The sequence below is a fragment of the Monodon monoceros genome, unplaced genomic scaffold, assembly GCF_005190385.1.
Source record: "Monodon monoceros isolate NGI ecotype Baffin Bay Population unplaced genomic scaffold, NGI_Narwhal_1 Super_Scaffold_13, whole genome shotgun sequence".
NCBI lineage: Eukaryota > Metazoa > Chordata > Mammalia > Artiodactyla > Monodontidae > Monodon > Monodon monoceros.
In genome coordinates, this window is record NW_021703769.1 from 64,531,017 (window position 1) to 64,557,696 (window position 26,680).

At 40.7% G+C, this 26,680-nt stretch overlaps 1 protein-coding gene across 8 annotated transcripts; it reads left to right on the plus strand.

Annotated features, from left to right (window-relative positions):
- The first annotated feature begins 60 nt into the window (after positions 1-60).
- LYRM1 (LYR motif containing 1) lies at positions 61-26,459 on the plus strand. 8 transcript variants are annotated; one of them, XM_029221989.1, is made up of 6 exons: positions 6,057-9,437; positions 10,186-10,221; positions 18,616-18,636; positions 19,674-19,832; positions 24,197-24,289; positions 25,418-26,459. In XM_029221989.1, the coding sequence occupies exons 1-6, from the start codon at positions 9,378-9,380 to the stop codon at positions 25,532-25,534; spliced, it is 486 nt and encodes a 161-aa protein (XP_029077822.1). In that variant the 5' UTR covers positions 6,057-9,377; the 3' UTR covers positions 25,535-26,459. The 8 variants fall into 8 exon arrangements, with proteins under 8 accessions (XP_029077826.1, XP_029077829.1, XP_029077827.1 ...); XM_029221990.1 differs by lacking the exon at positions 10,186-10,221; XM_029221993.1 differs by lacking the exons at positions 6,057-9,437; positions 10,186-10,221; positions 18,616-18,636 and adding an exon at positions 61-431 and having other exon boundaries at positions 25,418-25,643.
- Positions 26,460-26,680: the final 221 nt, after the last annotated feature.

The window sequence follows — 26,680 nt, forward strand, 5'->3', positions numbered from 1 at the left end:
TAGGGAAAGAGTGGCAGTTTGCGTCACGACGTACGCAAAGACGTACGAAGCCGTCGCCAAGTAAGGGCAAAGACCTAACGACGCGGACTGAGAGCTAGGAGGAGATGGACTGGACCAATTTTTGGCTGGGATGGGGGGAGAAAGGAGAACTAAAGGGAGAAAAGGAAAATAAGGAAAGGATGAACTTGGATATATTGTGGCTGTACGGCGGAGCGTGGTCTAGAGTTTGAAGTTTAAGGAAGGCTCGAGCCTACCCTCGACCTGGGACTGATGCTCCCACAGGTCCGTCCGGTGGTTTGGTACGGCCTGGCCCACCGGACCTGCCAGAGCTCAGTCGGCCGCAGCTCAGCTGGGCTCCCGGCGCCGCCTCCTCCCAGCCTGCGGTAGGCTGCCGGGCTTCTGTGGGTGGGGGAAAGCTGGACTGATGCAGCGTGAGTGTAGAGAATGGAGGAGACGCTGACTCCTGGCGCGGGAGACTGGGGGAAGGGGTTGGCTCCCCAGGGGCAGGGATGGGGTGGGGTGGGCGGGGTGCGACGTTGCTAGGAGACGAGCCTGTGTGACCCCCCCCCCGCCCCCCCCAGCGTCGCGAGGGCGGCTCGGTGTCACCAACGCTGGCCTCGGCAACTTGCTAAGGGAAGCGGCTCGAGGGCCAGGAAGGGGAGCCCTGGTTTAGGAACGCTGAAATGCTGGTTTGGGGCCCATCTGAGACTTCTCAATCCTTTGGATTCCCGAATGTAAATGGGAGATTAGTAGGGGCAAATCCGGGGGCGAGAGGCGTCTAGCTGAGGAAGGTTGACACAGACGAGTCCCCTACACGATACTGAGATTTTCTAAGATAATGAGAACCAGCTTCTTAAATCCCTCGGTCCGCCAAAGGCGTTGCTCCATGACTTTTTATTCGAGTCCGGGAGAAAGTTAAAAAGTAAATCAGTAAGATATCAGCAAGTGAGAAATGCCCCAAAGGTAGTATCAGGTGAAGTGGTAGAAGATGTGGGGAGGGCCACTCTAAATCGGATAAGTCTGTTCAGAGGAGGCCGGGTTTACAGAAATCCGAGAAAAGAGGGAAGCTAGGGAATGAGCTTTCTAGGTGGAGAAATGAACCAACGGGAAGGGATCTGAGGAAGGAAATGGCGAGAAGGCCATGTGCTTGCAGTAGAAAGGAAAGAGCCAGAGCCAGAGTGGTCTGTGATGGAGAAGTGGCAGGGCCTGATCAAGCATAGCCTTTTAGCTCAAGGTGAGGGTTTAGCTGTTTTTTAAATGGAGGGTTTTAAGAAGGAGTGACCAGATCTGATTTACATTTTTAGAAAATCATTCTTGGCTACTGGATAGAGAAGGGTAGACGTAGTCAGACCTGCTAGGAGGCTGTTGCAGTAGGGCCAAGGGGGAGGTGACAGTAGTGTTGTATTCATGGTGGAGATGGAGAGAATTAAATTTGGAATGTACTCTGAAAGTCGAGCTTGCAGGACTTGCTGCCAAATTGGATGTGAAGTGTATGGGAAAGGAAGGAACCAAGGATGACTCCGCAGAGAAAATAGTTTGGAAGGCACTACTATTATTTTGAACATACTACTTTTGATAAGTCTATTAATGGTCCAAGTAAAGATGTTGAGAAGTTAAATATACAAGTCAAGGGAAAACTGAGAGATAATAAATGTAGCAGTTTATTCCTGGATCACCTAAGAAGAGGGTGCAGATAAAGAGGAAGGCCTCTAAACTCTTTGGGGCTCTTTACATGTAGAGATGATCCAGAGAAGGAAAAGCCAGCAGAGGAGACTCTTCACACACACAAAGCCTCCAAGATAGAAGGAGGCCCCGTAATATCCTTGAATAATGGGACCCACCCTCATAATCATCAAGACTCATCCTCAGAGGCCTGGCTCAGATCTCTTTCCTCCTTTCCTCTGCCAGCTGTCAGTGCTTTTGGACTGCTGCTTAGGTGATTTGTGTTCATTATAGCAAACCTTACTTTGCTTATTAATTGTTTATAGGTCTGACTACCCTGTGAACGATTTCTTCTTTGTGCCCTGCTGACTCCTATTTCAGAGCCTTGCCCATGAACCCAACATATAGGAACACTGTGTCTATAATATATCAACCATGGACTTCAACAGCTTCTGCCAAAGGGGCATTTGTCCCCGCTGTTGCTGCCACCTCCACCACTAGATATGGTTGATTTCATAAACTCTAGAAAGGGTATCAGAAGAAGAATCAGAAGGCCTGGGTTTCAGTCTTGCATCTCTACTGACCAACAGAATGGCCTTGAATAAGACCCTTTGCTTTGAGTTTAGGGGTTGGCCTAGATTACAGATTACAAACTGGCAAGACAGATATTGCCTACAAATGTAGTTTGGCCCACAGATTGATTTAAATTATTTTTTAAAATTTACTTGCCAAATTTAAAAATCTGATTTTCGGCTTCATTTGAAAAATGAGACAATCTGGCAACACCAGCTTGAGGTTCCTACTGAGCAAGAGTCAGCTGGAGCCAATGAGATTCTTCTCCCTTCTTCTACCAGCCTAACCCCTGTGGGCATTTGATTTGCAATTTTTTGGTCTAGAGCTCTGCTGTCCATATGTAGCCACAAGCTACATGTAGCTATTTAAATTTAAATGAAATAAAATTTTAAATGCAGTTCCTCAGATGTACTAACCGTATTTCAGGTGCCCAGTGCCAGTGGCTACCCTGTTGGACAGTGAAGATATAGAATATTTCCATCATTGAAGAACATTCTGTTGGTCATTGTTGGACTGGAGAAACTCGAAGGTACTCTGGTTGCTAATCATTCTGCGCACTAAAGATGGACAGTCATTGCTCCTACTCTAAAGGAACTTTGTCTAGTAAAGAGCTCCCGTGCTTCTGCAGGTGGGGAAAGTTGCTTATTCAATAGGTGGAGGGTACTTGGAAACTGTCGTGAAGGCGGAGACCCCCGGTGCAGGGTGAGGGTTATATATCAGGTGGTTGGATCAAGGGTTAGGTGTATCTAATGTTATAACCAGAGCCCTTTTGTCTGTTTCTTAATCCAGTTTCTTAGGAAATTATCACAAAGAAGGGGTTTGAATGTTTTAATTTAAATGTTTTGTGTTCTCTTGACTTCCCTAGTTCCTATGAAGGGTTCACATCCTGAGTAGTTACGAACGAATGACTGGGGTTGATCTTCAAGCATTGACCAAGTTTTCACCCATTGCCAGCACATACACACAACACTCCAAACACACACCTCCTACTTCTGGTAACTTGTTCTCACTACCTCTTATTGACCCTTCCCTTGTCTTTGTCTCTTAAAATATGATGATAAGGAAACAGTTGCTTCCATTTCTTTTGAATTGAGAGACTGAAACTTGGTTTCCATTTGGAGTTTCTGTCCCTGAGGGGGCAAATTGCTGTACATCTCTTGGATACAAGAGCCTGATTGGAGTTCCCCTTCCAAGTATAATCTTGTGTGTGCTCCTGTGCTGATATATTTAGGCTGAATATATGTGCCTTACATGATCTTATTTGGGATAGTTTAGAAATCTTTCAGACATAAATATTTTTGGGTTTTCCCTGTCTTCTGAAGATTTCCCATGTTACGGGGCCTAACCTAATTTATTTTCCTTTAGATAAAAATATGATATACCCTTTCCTCCCTGACCCGTATCTCTGACATACCATATTGTCAATTTCTGTGTAAAAAGATGCTGTTTCAGAGAATAGCCGCCGTATGATTAAGTATACCACACAAGCATATCCTGAGATATACAAAACAGTGTGTGGCATTACACTTCCCCTTTTGGATTCTAGTAACCAGAAACTGAATCCAGGTCAGGAAACAAGTCCATGGGGCATGTGTGGGGTGGGGAGATGGGGGCACTTGGTTTAGCTTGAAGGTTATTCAATTTAGGTAAGATGATACTGTATAGGATATGGGAATACATCAGAAAGTAAGGAAGGATAACGGATCTAGGAGAAAAGTGCACCGAAGGATAAGCAAGGAGTAAGAGATAAAGGAAGAAAAATAGGAAGGGAAGCTTGCTCATGCCCTTGGTGTTGGCACCTGCAATGTATTTCCAGTAAGAAGTCTGCTCTGTGGTCTGAAGATAAGCGATGCCTCGGGCAGGGTTATTTACTCATACTGAAGAACAATAGCTCTTTACTGTGCAGGGATTATTAATGATCAGAGGGAAACAGCTTTAGGAAAATCCATTACTGCCACAAAGCGATAATTTCGCCAGCAGGCAGCAAAGTTTAGCAGAGATAAAAGAGGCCTCACTGTTCCTCCTTTATTTCCTCCTTTTCAGGTAACATTTGCCTTTGTTAACTTCCAATGCTAAGTGATTTACATGGATTATTATGAACAATCCTTAAAACAACTCTTTGAAGAAGGTTCTGTTGTTTCCCCATTTTAAGAAACCGAGGCTCAGGAAGATTAATATCTTGCCTGATGTGGTAAAGTCAGGATTCAAACCCAGATCATTCCAGAGCCCATTAGTTCATTGTTTGTATTATATCTCCTGTCCTTTACATCTGTGGAAGAATTTTGAATGCCTAAAATCAAGTAGTCATTCTCTATTCTGCTATCTGGGGCATGAAAATCTGTTTGCTTTGACATTATAAGAATGCTTCAGTTCTCTGGAGGTTTTCCAAATGACAAAAGCTTTAAATTATAATTTTTTAGGTTGGTTTGAACCCTCACCACTTGGTTGCAATGGACCTTATTCCCCCAAAGGATTGTTTTTAAGAAAAAAAATATCAAAAACTCATTTTTCTATATGTTTGATTCTAAGCTTCCTGGAAATATAGTATATCATTTCAGTCCTGTGGACAAACCCTAAGTGGCCTTAAGAGAACTTAAGAGCGAGGGTTATGTAACAGCTGTGTATACTGCCCTAGATGGAAGTGAGAAGACTGCCTTGCTAAATAACACTTAATCTTCGATTCTCACCCTGACACCCACAGTGCCACTCTTGAAAACATCATTGTGAGGGTTAATTAGTAATTTTTAATGCTCTAGGGTCTTCTGTTGCAAAACCTGATCCAAATGCCACTGCATATATCTCAGGATGAGAATGGTAATTACTGGTGATTATTCTGTGTGGGTAAATTTTTTCTTCTAACAGATGTATTTCAAGCTCCAACTCTGGGCCAGGCCTAGGAGTGTAATGGATGAGACAGGGTCCCAACCTGCTTCTCTCTCTCCCTCCCAAAACACACACAGTGGAGGAAGAACCATAAGTCAAACAGAAAATTACAATAGAGTAGAATGAACATTATGATAGGGGTATACACCAGAGCAGGGACGCTGACCCAGTGTGAAGAAGGCACCCCGTGAAAAGTGATGAAAGCCAAAGGATGAGAGTCAGCACTTAAGCAAAAAAAGAATATTTCAGTTGTATAGGTTGGGGCCTTCCATTTGGCAAAAAGAAGGAGTCCCAGATCTAAGAAGATAGGGCAGCAGGACACGGGATAGGTCACCACTGGTACATGGTGAACACATGATAGATTTCACTGGGTGAGTTTCATCATCACCCTCCCCCAAAATCATAAAGTAGTTGGGAGAGAAATTTGACTACATTATATTCATTGGTTATGATTTTATAAATTTACACCTAAGGACAGATCTTGAAAGAATGGAGTCTCCTTCCACCTGGGGTTTGAAAGTCAGTTAATTTCCCTTGCCTTTTCTGTCCCTTGTTTGTACTGCAACACTTTTTCTTCAGTAGAAGGCAAAGCCTCATGGGAGTGCAGCATTTGGAATTTTGACATTCCTGAGACCAGAGTCATACTTCTATAAATTTCATCTGAGGAAAAGGAATTTTCATCTCTGCTTTTAAACTTCTAAGTGTTCATGCAGTGATGCTCTTTCCAAAGGTGAAAGAAACTGTTCCAAAGGTGGGGAAAAGGGTGAAGTGGATAAAGCCCCTAGTCCTGGCAAATCTTCCTGTAGGTCTCCTGTAAAACTAGATCTAGACATGCCAAGTATATAGACCCTTTCACTGTATTTTCATTCTCCACAGCAAGTGGAAGAGTGAGTGGGTGGTGCTTTTTTTTTTTTTTTTTTTTTCCCCTAGGAAATTGATCACTGCCTGTTTGGAGTCCCCATTACTGACTCCAAAATAAAAACAGGGAAAAGCTTTCAGTCAGGGAAATAATCATTCGGCTTTTTTGGCTCTTAATCCCAGTTCTCCTGTCAGTTAAGTAGCATTAGGCAAGACTCTTCACCATCTGCAAGACTGGTAGAATCACAAGTACTTATGATAGTTTGAAATCCAGCATGTTTTTAAAAATGTAAATCAGACCATGATACTCTTACTTGCTTAAAACCTACCAATGTCTTCCTTTTGCTCTTAGACTACAAATCAAACTCCTTTCCAAGGCCTCCTCTCTCAGCCTGTGCTGGATCCTGTCCACCTGTGGTCCCACTTCCCCCATAGGCTCTCAACTGTATTAACACTGAGGTTGGTTCCCACCTCATAGCCTTTGTTCCTGCTGTTCTTTCTTCCTGCACCACCTTCCCCTGAACTCTTCCCATTAATAGGTTCCTGAACACCATTCAAGACTCAGCTCAGACGTCACTGACCACCCGAAATAAAATAACCCCCACCTCTGCTCATTCATATCATATTACTGTTTCATTCCTTGAGAGCACATATAACCAAAATTATACAAAAATATGTACAAAAATTTCTCTTGTATATCATCTGCCTCTGCCACTAGGATATAAGCTGTAGGAGGACAGGGACCGTGGCTGCGTGTTTATCACTGTTTGCCTAGCCTGGCACATGGGCACTGAATAAATGTTGGATGGATGGAGAGATGCTTGGGAGGAAAGAGTAAGACCTGCAGGGTAGTGGCACTGTAATGAGCGCTGGTATCTCTTATGCGAGGTCGGCTCCTTTGGAGTGTCAGGGACAGGGTTGCCGCAGGGAGCAGAAGAGCACAGCAGTCCAGTTAAGTGCACAGCCTCCTCTAAAGGTGCTGGTGTGTAACATCATTACTGAGGAAGGACAGTTGCAGGGCAGGGGCAGATGGTATATGGAAAACCTTATAAAAGGGTGATTGCAATTCAATCAGGGTGCAGAAAGATTGGTCTTTTGCTCTTTGTAGGAAGGGAGTAGAACTTAGTTCCCATTGTCACGACTGGCTAAGCGCTGTAAAGCGATCAGCAGACATTCAACCACACTTACTGAGATTGAGCAGCCTATTTAGTGATTACAAGTTGCGGCTCTGACTCCACACTATCTGGTTTTGAATCCTGGCTCCACCTCTTCCTAGCCACGGGACCTTGCTCAAGTTACTTAACCTCTTTTGGCATCAGGTACCTCCTTTGTAAAACAGGATAATGTAGTATTTACCTTATAGAACTGTGCCAATTATGGGAGTTAATATATGTATGTAAAGGACCTAGGAAGCCCAGCACAGAGGAAGTGCAAAATAAATGTAGCTGTTACTGTTATTATTATCATTCTTATCCTTATTATTATGCCTTTAATGAGCAAAATGCGGTCCCTGCCCTCCAGGAATTCAGAGACTCTGGGAAGCAAAAGACAGTGAAACTGCAAAAGAACAATAGCTGGATGTGATAGAAGCAGAGAAAAAGGTGCTCCAGAAAAGCCTGAGAATAAACTGGTGTCTACAAGTTGAGGTGGCCAGCAGAAGACAGGCATTCTAAGTGAAAGTTTCAGCAGAACAAACACCACAGCAGGGTGCCTTATAGCTACAGTTCCCAGACTCAGGTTTTTGGGGACTCCACATCACAATTTCTGCTATTATTTACCTATGTTTTTTTGTTTTGTTTTGTTTTGTTTTTTTGGCCACACTGCGCAGCATGCCGGATCTTACCCCGACCAGGGATTGAACCCCGTGCCCCTGCAGTGAGAGCACAGTCTTAAGCACTGGACACCAGGGAAGTCCTACCTATGTTTTAAACCAGCTTAAAAGTTTCCGTAATATGTTTAAAGGTAGCTCTATATCACTACAAATAGAAATCACTTTAAATCATGTGTTTGTTGGACTATTAAAACACATTAAGGGAATCACACTAAGAAAATAAATATTTTCTTGTACATCAAAAATTACCTCCCCAACCAGTCTTTGGGACACTTGCTTTAAGGGAAACTTCTGACTATGACCTGAAGCCAAAATGTACTAGCAGCAATATTTGTCAGCCCTTTTTTAATGGTAGGCTGCACATGGTAGGTGCTTGGTAATGAGTTTTATCCTGGCACTGTGTTTATGCATGAAATACGATTTGAAGAAAAGAGCCCAGTTTCCAGTCACAATTCCTCCCAGGCACACTTCCTATCTCTTATCTTTCCTCATTCTGGGATTTGAGGGTTAAGGAAGTGAAAAGCAGAATTTGAAGAAATATCAGTCTCAGAATAAAAGTTAGAAAACCTTAACTGTAAAAATTCTATAAGAACTGACTTCACAGGCAGTTGAGACTGAAGTTCAGTTGTGGTCCTCTAAACAATTTCATATTCCTGATGTCGACCATGGGAGAATCCCAGCAGACCCCACTGCATCAGGTCAACCCCTGAGACTAGGGAAGAAGAAGAAGGGCTGACTCGGCCTTTCATCAATAGTGAGAGGTCATTGATAGTTTTAGAGGAATAAATGTTGGTTTCAAGCCATCATACCATAGGGAGGAAGACCCTCAGGGAAAAGTCACGTTTCCTAAACAAGTTGCTTCCTGGGAATAAAGATATAAACCAAAAAGAAGAGAGCTTTTTAACATTTTTAAAATTTATATGGCTGATTTTGTTTCTAGAATCACAAGCTTTGTAACAACCACTTGCGAATAGTACATAATGGAGAACACAGCTTTAGACTGTGGAAATCTTTTGGACTGAAACACAGTCCGGATCACCTGATGTTGGAGAGGAAGACATCACTTATTTCCCTTTCAGGATTAGTTTTCAAAACACTTAAACGTTAAAGGGCTTTGAAAATGGTCTTATTAAATACCAATTGTTAGTTCTGCTTGTTACCTTAAATACCATACTTGCAGGGCGTGTGTATCAGCTTATGGTACATGATCAGTTATAGTTTGAAGCTGTGGTTCAGACAGTAGTAAAAACAGAGAAATGAAAGTCAGACTTTGGAGAAGGTTGCTGCTGTTTTAATATGCCATACTGCCTTCACTTTCCTTCTTAAGTGTCATGCAATCAAGGAAGTTTCATCTGTTAATGACAGGGAAGTGAAGCAGTCATTAATAGAGGTTAGTCGAAGACTCTGTTCCTCACAGGAACTGACTCATGTATTTTCATATGAAACCATGGAGTTTTAGGGAGAGCCAGAAACTCAGAAACCTGTTTCCTTACCAGGAAGAACATCATCAATTCATCCGAGTTTTCATTACAGTTATAGCCACAATGCATGATGATCTCTTCTGGTTTGCATGAATTCCTTTCAAGCATTTTTTCCTGTGAGGTATAATGGATATCAGAATGGATATCAGGTATGTCCTTTTAACTTTTGAATTGGGTTAAGTAGTGATTTCAAGCTTTTCATCACATGGTTAAGCCTTGGTTCATTCCTCATTGCTTAAGAAAGGTCACCAGGGTCAGAATGAGTAAGAGGTGCAATCATACTCAAAAGAGACATTCTCTCTAAGGTGAAGTCCTTGCAATTACTTAGAATTTCTAGATAAACACAGCTCCTTCCAGCTCCCATCTGCTTTCTTTAGCTGCCTAAATTCTCATAAGCTCAGGACCACCCTAAAGCATGCAGTCTCCATGTATTACCCCTGCCCCTTGGGTTGGAAATGGGTCTGTTCTCAAAGGGCAATAAGCAGCCTACTTCTCAACAGATGACCTGTTTGAGGAAAGCCCAGGACTCATAATGAGGTGTCCCAGTGCCTGGTCCTGCTACTCACTTGCTAAATCTGTCTTCCTTGTCTTCCCAGCCTGGTAATTTGTTAAGGGCAGTACAGTATTCATTCTCCTAAATTTGACTAATCACAATCCTCTAGTAGTGGGATTTTTTTTCATATCTTCTCTGAATTTCCTTTTTTTTAAATCAAGGTACACTTGATTTACAACATTATATTAGTTTCAGGTGTACAACATAATATATATATATCACATCTTCTTTATCCATTCATCTGTTGATGGACACTTAGGTTGCTTCCCTATCTTGTCGGTTGTAAATAATGCTGCTGTGAACACTGGGTGCACTTATCTTTTTGAATTAGTGTTTTTTTTCAGGTATGTACCCCAGGAGTGGAATTGCTGGATCATATGGTAATTCTATTTTTAGTTTTTTGAGGAACCTCCATACTGTTTTCCATAGTAGCTGCACCAAGTTGCATTCCCACCAACAGTTCCCTTTTCTCCCTCGCCAACATTTGTTATTTATGTTCTTTTTGATGATAGCCATCTGACAGGTGTGAGGTGATATCTCATCATGGTTTTGATTTGCATCTCTCTGATGATTAGCGATGTTGAGCATCTTTTCATGTGACTGTTGGCCATCTCTGTGCCTTCTTTGGAAAAATGTCTATTCAGGTCTTCTGCCCATTTTTTAATCAGGTTGTTTTTTTGATGTTTAGTTGTATGAGCTGTTTATATATTTTGCACGTTAACCCCTTATTGGTCATATCATTTGCAAACATTTTCTCCGATTCAGTAGGTTGTCTTTTCATTTTGTCAATGGTTTCCTTTTCTGTGAAAAAGCTTATAAGTTTACTTAGGTCCCATTTGTTTAGTTTTGCTTTTGTTTCCTTTGTCTTAGAAGACAAGTCAAAAAAAACTTGCTACGATTTATGTCAAAGACTGTTCTGCCTATGATTTCTCCTAAGTGTTATGGTTTTCAGTTCTATGTTTAGGTCTTTAATCCATTTTGAGTTTATTTTTATAAATGATATATGACGCTATTTTGATAACTGTAGCTTGGTAGTATAGTCTGAAGTCAAGGAGCATGAAGCCTCCAGCTCTGTTCTTTCTGAAGATGCTTTGGTTATTCAGAGTCTTTTGTGTTTCCATACAAATTTTAAAATTATTTGTTCTAGTTCTGTGAAAAATGCCATTGGTATTTTGACAGGGATTGCACTGAATCTGTAGATTGCCTTGGGTAGTATGGTCATTTTAACAATGTTAATTCTTCCAATCCAAGAACATGGTATATCTTTTCATCTGTTTGCATCCTCTTCAGTTTCTTTCATCAGTGCCTTATAGTTTTCTGAGTACAGGTCTTTTACCTCCTTGGTAGGTTTATTCTGAGATAGTTTATTCTTTTTGATATGATGCTAAATAGGATTGTTTCCTTGATTTCTCTTTCTGATAGTTTGTTGTTAGTATAGACAAGTGCAACAGATTTCTGTATATTAATTTTGTATCCCACAACACTACTGAACTTATTGATGAGCTCCAGTAGTTTTCTGGTGGCATCTTTAGAATTTTTTATGTATGGTTTCATGCCATCTGCACACAGTGACAGTTGTACTTCTTCCTTTCCAATTTGGATTCCTTTTATTTCTTTTGCTTCTCTGATTGCTGTGGCTAGGACTTCCCAAACTATGTTGAATTAAAAAATTGGTGAGAGTGGGCTGCTTTCATCACTGAGTATGTTACCTGTGGGTTTGTCATATATGACCTTTATTATTTTGAGGGATGTCCCCTCTATGCTTACTTTCTGGGGAGTTTTTATCATAAATAGATGTTGAATTTTTTTTATTTTATTTTTTTTCACTTTTTTTTTTTTTGGCCATGCCATGCAGCATGCAGGATGTTAGCTCCCTGACCAGGGATCGAACCCATGCCCCCATGCTTCCACTGTGGAAGCATGGAGTCTTAACCACTGGACCACGAGGGAAGTCCCAAATGCACGTTGAATTTTGTCAAAAGCTTTTTCTGCATCTATTGAGATGATCCTGTGATTTTTAATGTTTAATTTGTTGACGTGGTGTATCACATTGACTGATTTGCAGACATTGAAATCCCACTTAGTCATGGTGTATGATCCTTTTGGTGTCTTGTTGGATTCGGTTTGCTAATAATTTGTTGAGGATTTTTGCATCTACGTTCATCAGTGACATTGGCCTGTAATTATCTTTTTTTGTGATATCTTTGTCTGTTTTTGATATCAGGGTGATGCTGGCCTCATAGAATTAAGTTCAGAAGTGTTCCTTCCTATGGAATTTTTTTGGAATAGTTTGAGAAGGATAGGTGTTAACTCTTCTCTAAATGTTTGGTAGATTTCACCTGTGAAGCCCTCTGGTCCTGGATTTTTGTTTACTGGGAATTTTAAAATTACTGATTCAATTTCATTACTGGTAATTGGCCTGTTCATACTTTTTTTTTTGAATTTTATTTATCTTTTTTATACAGCAGGTTCTTATTAGTTATCTATTTTATACGTATTAGTGTATAGATGTCAATCCCAATCTCCCAATTCATCCCACCACCACCACCCTCCTCTGCCGCTTTCCCCCCTTGGTGTCCACGTTTGTTCTCTACATATGTGTCTTTATTTCTGCCTTGCAAACTGGTTCATCTGTACCATTTTTCTGGATTCCACATATATGCGTTAATATACAACATTTGTTTTTCTTTTTCTGACTTACTTCACTCAATATCACAGTCTCTAGGTCCATCCACATCTCTACAAATGACCCAATTTCGTTCCTTTTTATGGCTGAGTAATATTCCATTGTATATATGTACGACATCTTCTTTATCCATTTGTCTGTCGATGGACATTTAGGTTGCTTCCATGACCTGGCTGTTGTAAATAGGGCTGCAGTGAACATTGGAGTGCATGTGTCTTTTTGAATTATGGTTTTCTCTGGGTATATGCCCAGTAGTGGGATTGTTGGGTCATATGGTAATTCTATTTTTAGTGGGTTTTTTTTTTTTTGAAGAAACTACAATTATTTTTACTGAAAAATGTGAAAGTGAAATATTATATTTATTGCCTTATTTTTTTTAACATCTTTATTGGAGTATAATTGCTTTACAATGTTGTGTTAGTTTCTGTTGTACAACACAGTGAATCAGCTATACGTATACATATATCCCCATATCCCCTCCCTCTTGTGTCTCCCTCCCACCCTCCCTATCCCATCCCTCTAGGTGGTCACAAAGCACCGAGCTGATCTCCCTGTACTATGCAGCTGCTTCCCACTTGCTATCTATTTTACATTTGGTAGTGTATATATGTCAGTGCCACCCTCTCACTTCGTCCCAGCTTACCCTTCCCCCTCCCCGTGTCCTCAAGTCCATTCTCTACGTCTGCATCTTTATTCCTGTCCTGCCCCTACGTTCTTCAGAACCTTTTTTTTTTTTTTTTTAGATTCCATATATATGTGTTAGCATACGGTATTTGTTTTTCTCTTTCTAACTTACTTCACTCTGTATGACAGACTCTAGGTCCATCCACCTCACTACAGATAGTTCAATTTTGTTTCTTTTTATAGCTGAGTAATATTCCATTGTGTATATGTGCCATATCCATTCATCTGTCGATGGACACTTAGGTTCTTCCATGTCCTGGCTATTGTAAACAGTGCTGCAGTGAACATTGTGGTGCATAACTCTTTTTGAATTTGAATTATTCAAATTTGAATTATGGTTTTCTCTGGGTATATGCCCGGTAGTGGGATTGCTGGGTCATATGGTAATTCTATTTTTAGTTTTCTAAGGAACCTCCATACTGTTCTCCATAGTGGCTGTATCAGTTTACATTCCCACCAACAGTTCAAGAGGGTTCCCTTTTCTCCACATCCTCTCCAGCATTTGTTGTTTGTAGATTTTCTGGTGATGCCCATTCTAACCAGTGTGAGGTGATACCTCATTATAGTTTTGATTTGCATTTCCCTAATAATTAGTGATGTTCAGCAGCTTTTCATGTGCCTCTTGACTATCTGTATGTCTTCTTTGGAGAAATGTCTGTTTAGTTCTTCTGCCCATTTTTTGATTGGGTTATTTGCATTTTTAATATTGAGCTGCATGAGCTGTTTATATATTTTGGAGATTAATCCTTTGCAAATATTTTCTCCCATCCTGAGGGTTGTCTTTTTGTATTGTTTATAGTTTCCTTTGCTGTGCAAAAGCTTTTAACTTTCATTAGGTCCCATTTGTTTATTTTTGGTTTTGTTCTCATTACTGTAGGAGGTGGGTCAAAAAAGATCTTGCCGTGATTTATGTCAGAGTGTCCTGACTGTTTTCCTCTAAGAGTTTTTAGCGTCTGGTCTTATATTTAACTCTTTAATCCATTTTGAGTTTATTTTTGTGTGTGGTGTTAGGGACTGTTTTAATTTCATTCTTTTACATGTAGCCATCCAGTTTTCCCAACACCACTTATTGAAGAGACTGTCTTCTCTCCATTGTATATCCTTGCCTCCTTCATCATAGATTAGTTTACCATAGGTGCGTGGGTTTATCTCTGGGCTTTCTATCCTGTTCCTGTTCTATATTTCTGTTTTTGTGCCAGTACCATATTGTCTCGATGACTGTAGCTTTGTAGTATAGTCTGAAGTCAGGGAGTCTGATTCCTACAACTCTGTTTTTTTCCCTTAAGATTCCTTTGTCTATTCAGGGTCTTTTGTGTCTCCACACAAATTTTAAGATTTTTTTGTTCTAGTTCTGTAAAAAATGCCACTGGTAATTTCATAGGGATTGCATTGAAATCCTAGATTGCTTTGGGTAGCATATTCATTTTCTCAATATTGATTCTTCCAGTCCAAGAACATGGTATATCTCTTCATCTGTTTGTGTCATCTTTGATTTCTTTCATCAATGTCTTATAGTTTCCTGAGTACAGGTCTTTTGCCTCCTTAGGTAGGTTTATTCCTAGGTGTTTTATTCTTTTTGTTGCAATGGTGAATGGGATTGTTTTCTTAATTTCTCTTTCTGATTTTTCATTGTTAGTGTATAGGAATGCAAGAGATTTCTGTGCATTAAGTTTGTATGATGCAACTTTACCAAATTCATTGATTAGCTCTAGAAGTTTTCTGGTGGCATCTTTAAGATTATATATGTATAGTATCATGTCATCTGCAAACAGTGACAGTTTTACTTCTTTACCAATTCATATTCCTTTTATTTCTTTTTCTTCTCTTATTGCCATGGCTGGGACTTCCAAAACTATGTTGAATAATAGTGGACATCCTTGACTTGTTTCTGATCTTAGAGGAAATGCTTTCAGTTTATCACCATTGAGAATGATGGTTGCTGTGGGTTTGTCATATATGGCCTTTATTATGTTGAGATAGGTTCCCTCTGTGCCCACTTTCTGGAGACTTTTATCATGAATCGGTGTTGAATTTTGTCAAATGCTTTTTCTGCATCTATTGAGATGATCATATGGTTTTTATTCTTCAATTTGTTAATATGGTGTATCACATTGATTGATTTGCATGTGTTGAAGAATCCTTGCATCCCTGGGATAAATCCCATTTGATCATGGTGTATGATCCTTTTAATCATTGTTGTTGCATTCAGTTTGCCAGCATTTTGTTGAGGATTTTTGCATCTATATTCATCAGTGATATTGGTCTGTAATTTTCTTTTTTTGTAGTATCTTTGACTGGTTTTGGTCTCAGGGTGATGGTGGCCTTGTAGAATGAGTTTGGGAGTGTTCCTTCCTCTGCAATTTTTTGGAAGAGTTTGAGAAGGATGGGTGTGAGGTCTTCTCTAAATGTTTGATAAAATTCACCTGTGAAGCCATCTGGTCCTGGACTTTTGTTTGTTGGGAGATTTTTAATCACAGTTTCAATTTCATTACTTGTGATTGGTCTGTTCATTTTTTCTAGTTCTTCCTGGTTCGGTCTTGGAAGGTATACCTTTCTAAGAATTTGTCCATTTCTTCCAGGTTGTCCACTTTATTTGCATAGAGTTGCTTGTAGTACTCTCTTACGATGCTTTGTATTTCTGCAGTGTCCATTGTAACTTCTCCTTTTTCATTTCTAATGTTATTGAGTCCTCTCCCTCACTTTCTTGATGAGTCTGGCTAAAGGTTTATCAATTTTGTGTTTTTTCTCAGAGAACCAGCTTTTAGTTTTATTGATCTTTGCTGTTGTTTTCTTTGCTTCTATTTCATTTATTTCTGCTCTGATCTTTACAATTTCTTTCCTTCCACTAACTTTGGGTTTTGTTTGTTTTACTTTCTCTGGTTCCTTTAGGTGTAAGGTTAGATTGTTTATTTGAGATTTTTCTTGTTTCTTGAGGTAGGATTGTACTGCTATAAACTTTCCTCTTAGAACTGCTTTTGTTGCATCCCGTAAGTTTTGGATCATTGTGTTTCGTTGTCATTTGTCTCTAGGCATTGTTTTGATTTCCTCTATGATTTCTTCAGTGATCTCTTGGTTATTTAATAATGTATTGTTTAGCCTCCACGTGTGTGTGTTTTTTACGTTTTATTTCCCTGTAATTTATTTCTAATCTCATAGCATTTTGGTCGGAAAAGATGCTTGATATGATTTCAATTTTCTTAAATTTACCAGGACTTGATTTGTGACCCAAAATGTGATCTATCCTGGAGAATGTTCCACGTGCACTTGAGAAGAAAATGTAATCTGCTGTTTTTGGATGGAATGTCCTATAAGTATCAATTAAATCTATCTGGTCTATTGTGTCATTTAAAGCTTCTGTTTCCCTATTAATTTTCTGTCTGGATGATCTGTCCATTGGTGTAAGTGAGGTGTTAAAGCCCCCCCACTATTGTGTTACTGTCGATTTCCTCTTTTATGGCTGTTAACACTCGTATTGAGGTGCTCCGATGTTGGGTGCGTATATATCTATAATTGTTTTATCTTCTTCTTGGATTGATCCCTTGATAATTATGTAGTGTCCTTCCTTGTCTCTTGTAAGACTCTTTATTTTAAAGTCTATTTTGTCTGATATGAGTATTGCTACTCCAGCTTTCTTTTGATTTCCATTTGCATGGAATATTTTTCCATCCCCTCACTTTCAGTCTGTATGTGTCCCTAGGTCTGAAGTGGGTCACTTGTAGACAGCATATATACGGGTCTTCTTTTTGTACCCAATCAGTGAGCCTGTGTCTTATTTATTTATTTTTTTTGCGGTACACGGGCCTCTCACCGTTGTGGCCTCTCCCGTTGCGGAGCACAGGCTCCGGACGCACAGGCTCAGCGGCCATGGCTCACGGGCCCAGCCGCTCCGCGGCATATGGGATCTTCCCAGACCGGGGCACGAACTCGTGTCCCCTGCATTGGCAGGCAGACTCTCAACCACAGCGCCACCAGGGAAGCCCCAGCCTATGTCTTTTTGTTGGAGCATTTAATCCATTCACATGTAAGGTAATTATCGGTATGTATGTTCCTATTACCACTTTCTTAATTGTTTTAGGGGGTTTTTTTGTAGGTCCTTTTCTTCCCTTGTGTTTCCCACTTAGAGAAGTTCCTTTAGCATTTGTTGTAGAGCTGGTTTGGTGGTTTTGAATTCTCTTAGCTTTTGCTTGTCTGTAAAGCTTTTGATTTCTCCATTGAATCTGAATGAGATCCTTGCCGGTAGAGTAATCCTGGTTGTAGGTTCTTCCCTTTCATCACTTTAAGTATATCGTGCCACTCCCTTCTGGCTTGTAGAGTTTCTGCTGAGAAATCAGCTGTTAACCTTATGGGAGTTCCCTTGTATGTTGTCATTTTTCCCTTGTTTTAATAATTTTTCTTTAATTTTTGTCTATTTGATTACTACGTGTCTCGGCATGTTTCTCCTTGGGTTTATCCTGCCTGGGACTCTCTGCACTTCCTGGACTTGGGTGGCTATTTCCTTTCCCATGTTAGGGAAGTTTTCAACTATAATCTCTTCAAATATTTCCTCGGGTCCTTTCCCTTTCTCTTTTCCTTCTGGGACCTCTATAATGCTAATGTTAGTGTGTTTAATGTTGTCCCAGAGGTCTCTTATGCTGTCTTCAGTTCTTTTAATTCTTCTTTCTTTATTCTGTTCTGCGGCAGTGAATTCCACCTTTCTGTCTTCCAGGTCACTTATCCGTTCTTCTACCTCAGCTGTTCTGCTATTGATTCCTTCTAGTCTATTTTTTTTAATTTTTATTATTGTAATGTTCATCTCTGTTTGTTTGTTCTTTAATTCTTCTAGGTCTTTGTTAAACATTTCCTGCATCTTCTCGATCTCTGCCTCCATTCTGTTTCCGAGGTCCTGGATCATCTTCACTATCATTATTCTGAATTCTTTTTCTGGAAGGTTGCCTATCCCCACTTCATTTAGCTGTTTTTGTGGGGTTTTATCTTGTTCCTTCATCTGGTATATAGTCCTCTGCCTTTTCATTTTGTCTGTATTTCTGCGAATGTGGTTTACATCCCACAGGCTGCAGGATTGCCGATCTTCTTGCTTCTGCTGTCTGCCCTCTGGTGGATGAGGCTATCTAAGAGGCTTGTGCAACCTTCCTGATGCGAGGGACTAGTGGTGGGTACAGCTGGGTGTTGCTCTGGTGGGAAGAGCTCAGTAAAACTTTAATCCGCTTGTCTGCTGATGGGTGGGGCTGAGTTCCCTCCCTGTTGGTTGTTTGGCCTGAGGAGACCCAGCACTGGAGCCTACAGGCTCTTTGGTGGGGCTAATGGTGGACTCTGGGAGGGCTCACGCCAAGGAGTACTTCCCAGAACTTCCGCTGCTAATGTTCTTGTCCTTGGGGTGAGCCACAGCTGTCCCCCACCTCTGCAGGAGACCCTCCAACACAAGCAGGTAGGTCTGGTTCAGTCTCCTATTGGGTCACTGCTCCTTTCCCCAGGTCCTGATGCTGACACTACATTGTGTGTGCCCTCCAAGAGTGGAGTCTCTTTTTCCCCCAGTCCTGTTGAAGTCCTGCAGTCAAATCCCGGAGGGGCCACAAGATCTTCAGTCATCAGAGAGATTTTCAGTTGTACTTATTATACAGTTCTTATGTGGACAAGGAAGTATACCAACAATTTTGAGAAATATTTTCAACAAGGTTATGATGAACTAAAAAACAGTTTGCAACCTGACAAACTCTGGGTGGAATTGAGCCTGCAGATTCATTTTATGTTTGGTACTCACATTTTCAAAAATAAGGAATTACTGTCTTTATTGAAGTTTCATATTTTAAAAATCTCGACTGCCACCTATTGTTAAGCTATCAGGAAATCTGGCACCCTTAGGCCCTCAATTCTACATGACAGCAGCTGGCTGGGGCAGAGTAGCAACTGTCCCCTTTCAAGGGGTACATCTTCTCTAGTTGGCCACTGTCCCCACCCAGCCGGTTTCCCTCATTTTGTTACCTGCCAGGCTCCAGAGGCACTTGAGTTTGCAAGCCCTGCATTAAACTCAAGTTCACACTTAGCTAGAAAATTCAGTTATTCAAAATGTGGCTTCTCCTATGCACTCAGGTTAGTGATGTAATTTTACCAGAATATACACTAAAAGCATCATTCCTAAGATATTCTGGCAAAGAATATACTGGTTTAAAGAACACTAAATGTGCATTTTGGTTTTGTCATGTTCATAAAAGTGGCCATCATGGCAAACAGCAAGGTTGAGCCACCTTTAACCATGGGATGACGTACAAGGCCATCTAGGAGACTGCTGGTATTCATAATTAACACCGTTCTGGCAATGCTAGCAAACAGATCTGTTCAGAAAGAGCAGTTATTTCTAGACTAATTAAAGAGCTTGATTTTTAAAAATGTACAGCTGCCTCCCTGCCTACTGTCAAATTGAATTTTTATGCAAATTTTTCCTCTTCTATTTTGGTGGGTCGGAAGATGACAACGGCAACACGACAAGAAGTTCTTGGCCTCTACCGCAGAATTTTCAGGCTTGCGAGGAAATGGCAGGCTGCATCAGGGCAGATGGAAGACACCATTAAAGAAAAACAGTACATATTAAATGAAGCCAGAACACTGTTTCAGAAAAACAAAAATGTAAGTAGGTTCTAGCTGGAGATTGCAAGGAGGAGAGCAATTTCTTGTGGTGCTTGTTCATTTCTTTTCTGTCCTAAAGTTGAGAGGACTGAGCAGCACAGGTCAGAGTGACAGAGTGTGGAGCAGGAAGGGGCAGAGGCACAGCCTAGCTGGCTTGCCCAGCCACTGAAAAGCAGAGCCCAGCCCGGGCTTCTCTCTTCACTCTTTGCAGGTCTCAGTCCAGCGGGTAAGTGGCTCAGCATCTTCAGAAGACCCCATGAGCCAGGTGACCTGAGTCAGGCCAGTGAGAATTTTCAGGGTAGGATAGGTTCCTCACACACTGTGCCTGTTGTCAGCCACTCCCACAGGAGGTGCGCAGTTAAATTTGGTTTTTTTTTTTCAATTCATAAGCTATTCAGAGCCTCCAAGTATAAACCCATTCAGAGGGAAGAGAATAGGTTTAAGATGGGGTTCCCTTCAAAACTTGGCTTTGAACTCAAGCCTCTTTGGCTAGCAGAGAGACTTTGCTCTTTGGGACCTCAAAATTGGGTAAAATAGTGCCTCCATTTGCTAGTTGAACCCAGACACCAGGGAGCCAAAAACCATTCCAAGAGGCTTGATTCGACAAACCATAAAGCATCTAGCTGTCAGCTCCTTAGGAAGACTGCCTGGCCCTAAGCATGGAAGGAGGCTTTCAGCTCCTGACTTTTCTTGCCTCTTTCTCATTGATCTCATGGATTCAGCACTGTCACTGTTCACTTCGTGAAACTTCCTGACAATTTACTCTCTTTACTTTTCCCTCTCTGTCCCCGTCTCAGTCTCCTTTTCTGCCCTGTCTTCTTCACACACACTCCTACCAGCTGTAAGCGTCCTCTGAAGGTCAGCCCTCTGCACTGAGAGGCCCAGGCACCATGGTTCCAGATCCCATATCTAGACCTGTCATCAGCCACCTGCAGGAACTCACCACAAGTATAGTAGCCCAAAGCAGAACTCATCTTTCCACAAGAACACCTCCCCTTCCCAGCTTTCCCATTTCTGTCATAGCTCCTGACACTATTTTGTGACCCATTGCTCTCATTCTTTCATTCAGCAAGTAGCTGAGTGTCTACCATGTTCCAAACACCAGACTAGACATCAGGGATATAACTGAGCAAAACCTTTCAGTGTCCCTGAAAGATGTTTCAGAGTTAGATAGAAATGTAAAATTACAGTTGGGGTAGTGCTACACAAGAAACCGTCTCGATCTACAATATCCTTCCCTTCTCATAATCCCTGAAGTCTCCCTGCTTTTAATACCAACCTGCTTGTGAACTTTTTCTGCTCTTACCATAGACCATGCATACCACATCAGAGTGTATGTACCCCCCAAGGTCCTGAAATAGTCCTTTGAGGAATAGAAGTAAAATATTGTAAGTGCTGTTTCTATTTATTTTTATCACTCTTTTAAAAATGTCTGTTATATATATATTTATAATGGAATTATTAATATATTTAATAAACTTATAAATACACATATGGGGCTCAGAAATTTTTTTTTTTCTTGGCCACACTGTGTGGCTCATGGGATCTTAGTTCCCTGACCAGGGATTGAACCCAGGCTACAGCAGTGAAAGTGCCAAGTCCTAACCACTGGACCACCAGGGAATTCTCAGGGCTCAGAAATTTTTTATTGAAAGAAGTATACGATCAAAAATTTTGCAGACCACTGAGCTATACCTACTCCTAATTAGTTGGTGATATTCTCTTTTTTTTTTCTTGTTTGTTTCATTTATGTTGGTATGGTCTCCTTAACCAGATTGTCAGTTCCTTGAGCACATAGACAGTTTCTTATCCTTTTCCAGTATATCTCATGGGCCCTGCCTTGTGGTTGTCACTAAATTAATGAGCATTTACAAATACTTTGATTCAGTTGATCTTCTCCAGGAAGTCTTCCTCAAGTTCTCTGCCCTCACCCAACCCCATGATGGCCAGCTACTCTGCTATATAGGAATCTAGATAGCAGTCTGTAGCAGTCATTGCCCTTGTTGATTATATACCATTGTGTCAGAGTTGTTCTGCCAAGGTAATATCCTTGAGAGTTGAAGGCAGGGACCATGACCTCACAGTGTCTAGTCTGGTGCTGGGGATATCATAGTAGTATGTGCCCAGTAAACCTTTGCAGGTTCACTCACCTAACTACTGCCCAAGACCCTTTGGGTTTTCAGTTAAGGCAATAATAATCCTTCATTTGCCCCTGCTTGAATTGGCCCAATGTGGTGTGAGCCAGAGGGAGGTGGTGTATTTGCCAGTGGTGAAGCCCGCGTGCCTAGAGCCTGTGCGCTGCAACAAGAGAAGCCACCACAATGAGAAGCCTGCATGCCTGAAAGAAGAGTGGCCGCTGCTTGCCGCAACTAGAGAAAGCCCGTGTGCAGCAACGGAGACCCAACACAGCCAAAAATAAATAAATTTATAAAATACTGGGACTTCCCCGGTGGCGCAGTGGTTGAGAGTCTACCTGCTGATGCAGGGGACACGGGTTCGTGCCCCGGTCCGGGAGGATCCCACATGCCGCGGAGCGGCTGGGCCCGTGAGCCATGGCCGCTGAGCCTGCGCGTCCGGAGCCTGTGCTCCGCAACGGGAGAGGCCACGACAGTGAGAGGCCCACGTACCACAAAAAAAATAAATAAACAAATAAAATAAAATAAAATACATACTTGTTTTACCATGTATTAGAAAGAAAACAGTATCAGATAATTTTGCAAGTACTGTGCTTAGAGAGCCCATTTAAAGAAGAAGTTTAATATTAGTATAGGTAGTTGTGGATATGGCAGAATCATGCAGGCAGCCTCTGAATGACTGATTTGGAGAACTCTAACCCAACTTGTTCAAATGGACAGCTGGAGCCCCAGGAGCCCTCAGCCCCCTTAACCACATCTTTATTAGGGGCTTCTTTCTTCCTAATCCCTCACGTAGACATAAGTAGTCTCTTGTAACCTCACTTGCTATAAGTGCTTAATAATAACCCAAAGGTATCTCATTAATTGGTCTAAATCCTAATGAGCAAATGAGAACATGGAAATCTACTCCCAAGGTGGACATCAGAGCAATAGCTTCTGAGAAGTACAGAATTCAGAAAGCTGAGCCTCTGTCCCAAGGGACTCAGCTGTGGTTCTTTCTATGTGTTGCAGTTTCTGGAACTTTACTCCAAGAGGTACCATAGGACAGAATGCCCTTGGAATTTCCAAGCCACGATGGCCCAGACTTCACTGTGGGTGTCATCTGGGGCTGATGCAATCCCAGCTCTGCTTTGAGGCCCACTTACAAACTCTTAGCAGAGGCATGTATGTGTTGACTCATTTTCCATCCTCGGAATGAAACGGTTTCTCCCCTTCTCCTACCTGGCTTTCTGTTTTTCAGAATGAACTTTTCGTTCCTTTCCTTGAAATTGGACTACCACAATTTAACTGTTTTGAAATTTCAAATGTCATTTCTTTTCCTCACTAATGAGCAAGACAGTTTACAGTTCAAAATAGAAGGTGGATCATTCTCCAGTATCTTACTCGGGGTTTCTAGACAGCACTTGCTGATAATTGGGTTACTTGAAAGTAACTTGATCAACAAGGGGAGGATATGAAGAAGCACTGTTGTTCATTGTTGGTGGGAATATAATTTCTGGATTGTTCTTAGGAATGTAAATTGGTACAGCCTCTTAGAGGGTAATTTGAATCTACAGGGAATATCTGTGAGAATTAAAAAAGCAGGAACCCTTTAACCTAGCAGTTCTCTCTCTAGGAAATGATCTTTCAAATATATTTGCATGTGAGCCAAAAAAATTTTTAGAGGGATCCACTGTTTATAATGGCAAAAGATTGGAAATAACCTAAATGTCCATCAGTAGAAGATTGGTTAAATTATAATACAGCCTTATGTTGGAATTTTGTGCAGCTGTTAAAAAGAATGGGGCAGCTCTGTATGTGTAAATACAGAAGGAGCTTCAAGTTGTTAGTGAAAAGGCAAGGTTCAGAACTTTCATTTTTATAAGAAGAAATGCTAAGTTTACAGAGGTATACTTATATATGCATAGAATATCCCTGGAAGAACAAACAAGAAACTTCTGATAATTGTTGTCTCTGAGAAGGGGAACTGGGAGACAGGAAGAAGAGGGAGACTTTGTTTTACATTATATCCTTTTGTATTATTTGAATTATTTTTACCATGTGCTTGTATTAATTTTTAAAAGTTAAATCCACGGGAAATTTTATGCTAAATTGCTTTTGATTTTTAAAATTACCAATATTTAATTTAGCGGCTAATGAACTGAAAAAAGTTTAAGAAAATGTGTACCTATACTTTATGTAGCATTGGAAAGATGCTAACAATCTCACCTATTTTTTCCCTTTTAATAGCTTACAGACACAGACCTGATTAAACAGTGTATAGATGAGTGCACAGCCAGGATTGAAATTGGACTACATTACCAGATTCCTTATCCAAGGCCAGTAAGTGTGACTCCAGTTAACACGTGGTGTGTACTTATCCTTGTCAACCCAGTTATTTCCAAGAATGTGTACCAAGAGGGCTAGTGTTTGCTGAGAAGTCTAGAGCTACTGTAGCAGGCATGTTGGACATAAGCTACCGTTGCGTGGCCACCAGCCCATCACAACAGACTAAAATGTCAATGAATGCCTGATTTCTCCTACTTGAACAACTTTCCCTTATATGGAAGGGAAAGCCAGCTCACATTTACATAGCTTTCTCTTCTGACTTTCACCTTTTTTATGGAAATATTTTTATTTTCCTTATTGTAAAACACAGGTTTATTGTTAATGAAAGAATAAAATTCAAATATTAAAGGAATGCATAAGGTAGAAAGTGAAAATTGTCAAAAATTCTCACCCTGTGGAAGTGACCACTATAACTGTTGAGTTGGACCATATGAAATTGCCAATATTCTACTCTTGACCTACAAAAACAGCAATTTTATATTGTATTTGCTCAGCCTAACAGTTTGGTAATATATCCTTTTAGTCTTTTTTTCTATACTCACGTACGTACATTTTCTTAAAGTATATGGGACCCTAGGCATACTGTTTATCGCCTATTTATTTTACTTCCTCTCTTTTGGATATCTTTTAAAATGGATGCATTGTATCCTATTGTAAGAATATGCCATAATTTAACCAGCACCCACCCTTTCACTAGACATTTATGTTGGTCCCGGTTTTCCACTATGCAAGGAACATCTTTGTGTATACACTTTTTTCCTCACCTTCTTTGGATTCTCATCTCACTGTGTGATCTGTGGTTCTTTCCTCCATGCAGGAAATATGGCAAAGAAGAGCACAAGCTTTGGAATCATACAGATCTGGGTTCAAATCCTGGTTCTATCACTTAGTGTATAATCTTGAGCAAGTTATTTAACCTGAACCTCCATTTTCTCATCTGTGGATATTAGAATAATAATTCTGTATGAGATTATATTGAGGATTAATGTGTATAAGGACTATAAGGAATCATGAGTCAGTACAGAGTTAGCACTTAGCAGAGAGCATGGTACTTAGTAAATCTTCAGTGAGCATAAGCTGCTGCAATGAATATAATTCTTAATATTATTACTATTATTTCAGATTCATCTACCTCCTATGGGCCTTACCCCACTACGAGGCCGGGGACTTCGAAGCCAGGAGAAATTGAGGAAATTTTCCAAACCAGTATATCTCAAGTCTCATGATGAAGTTTCCTAACGCAGAAAAAAAGTTTTTTTCTGAGAATGATGAGCCAACTAGGTCTTAAATGTAAACCAGACAACAAAGCTCTTCTTGATGAGGAGCAAAAATCCAAATTATCTTCTTAAAACCTTCAAAATACTGGTACTCACCCCATGATGTGTGCTCACACATCACTACAGTTTGTCAGGATCTTGCTGCCTGAGTGGACAACACTAACCCTAGAGGTCATGGACCTTATATCCTCACTGAAGCATCATCTGGAAACAAGACTAAGGCCTGTGGGCAGAAGACTGAAGGGTGACAAAGCTCTTCAAGGGAGTGCCGATCACCAGACATGCCAGCTGATATGAAGAAATTAGCCAGTTGCTGGAAGTTCTCATGGCTACTATAAAACTATATACCACCCCTCAGAATATTTTTAGGCTTTTTTTTTTTCAAGTTATAGATTTGCTTAAAAGTGGGTTTTTTGTGTGTGCTTTGTTGTCTTTTGACACTTCCAATTTCCACATAAACCCCCCCTTAAAAAGCGCATCATTGGATCAATCATGGTTTTTCACTGAAATTTTATATGAGACCCATCTCTGCCCCAGACATACACATACACAAACAAAAGTTCATGTCTTAGGTAAATGCATATGTTTAGTTTATCTTAAAGCCTATAATTACTTTGGATACACTTAGGATCTGAAAGGCTCACTAGAAACTCATACTGCATTCGTTATGAGAATTTTACATTAACATAATTAGGAAGTACAAGAGCTAAGCTGGCTTTCAAATTATATCCAGACTGAAATGGGACAAGTAGAGATCAAAACGTAAAGGACTTACACCCCTGCATGTGTGGATACAGGTGAGATTCCCATGGCAGTTCATTTGTATGTCAGCGTCCTTCCCTCTTACCTCCAGAGGGGCTGGGTAATCACCAATAAAGAAAAATCTCTAGTGATTTTGGTCTCTCTCTCTGCTGTTTTCCAGAATGGCCTTGTGATCCTCAAAAGCAGCAGTTGATCACTTCCTGCCCATACCTAGATTTAGGATTCACACAGATTCTCTAATTTAAAATATGTATATTTCAATTTCAAAACCCGTTCCTGTGAGCAGGAACATACCTTTTCATGCTCAGGATAAGTAAGTATTACAGGGTTTGGCAGTGACATGGAG

What these genes read in the sequence shown, in the direction of transcription:
- LYRM1 (XM_029221988.1), top strand. Translation starts at nt 18,427, where the DNA reads ATGGGTGGGGCTGAGTTCCCTCCCTGTTGGTTGTTTGGCCTGAGGAGA. An exon ending in AGACCCTCCAACACAAGCAG is followed by an intron (nt 18,637 to 19,673) that starts GTAGGTCTGGTT and finishes GTGGGTCGGAAG; the next exon opens with ATGACAACGGCAACACGACA. An exon ending in TGTTTCAGAAAAACAAAAAT is followed by an intron (nt 19,833 to 24,196) that starts GTAAGTAGGTTC and finishes CCCTTTTAATAG; the next exon opens with CTTACAGACACAGACCTGAT.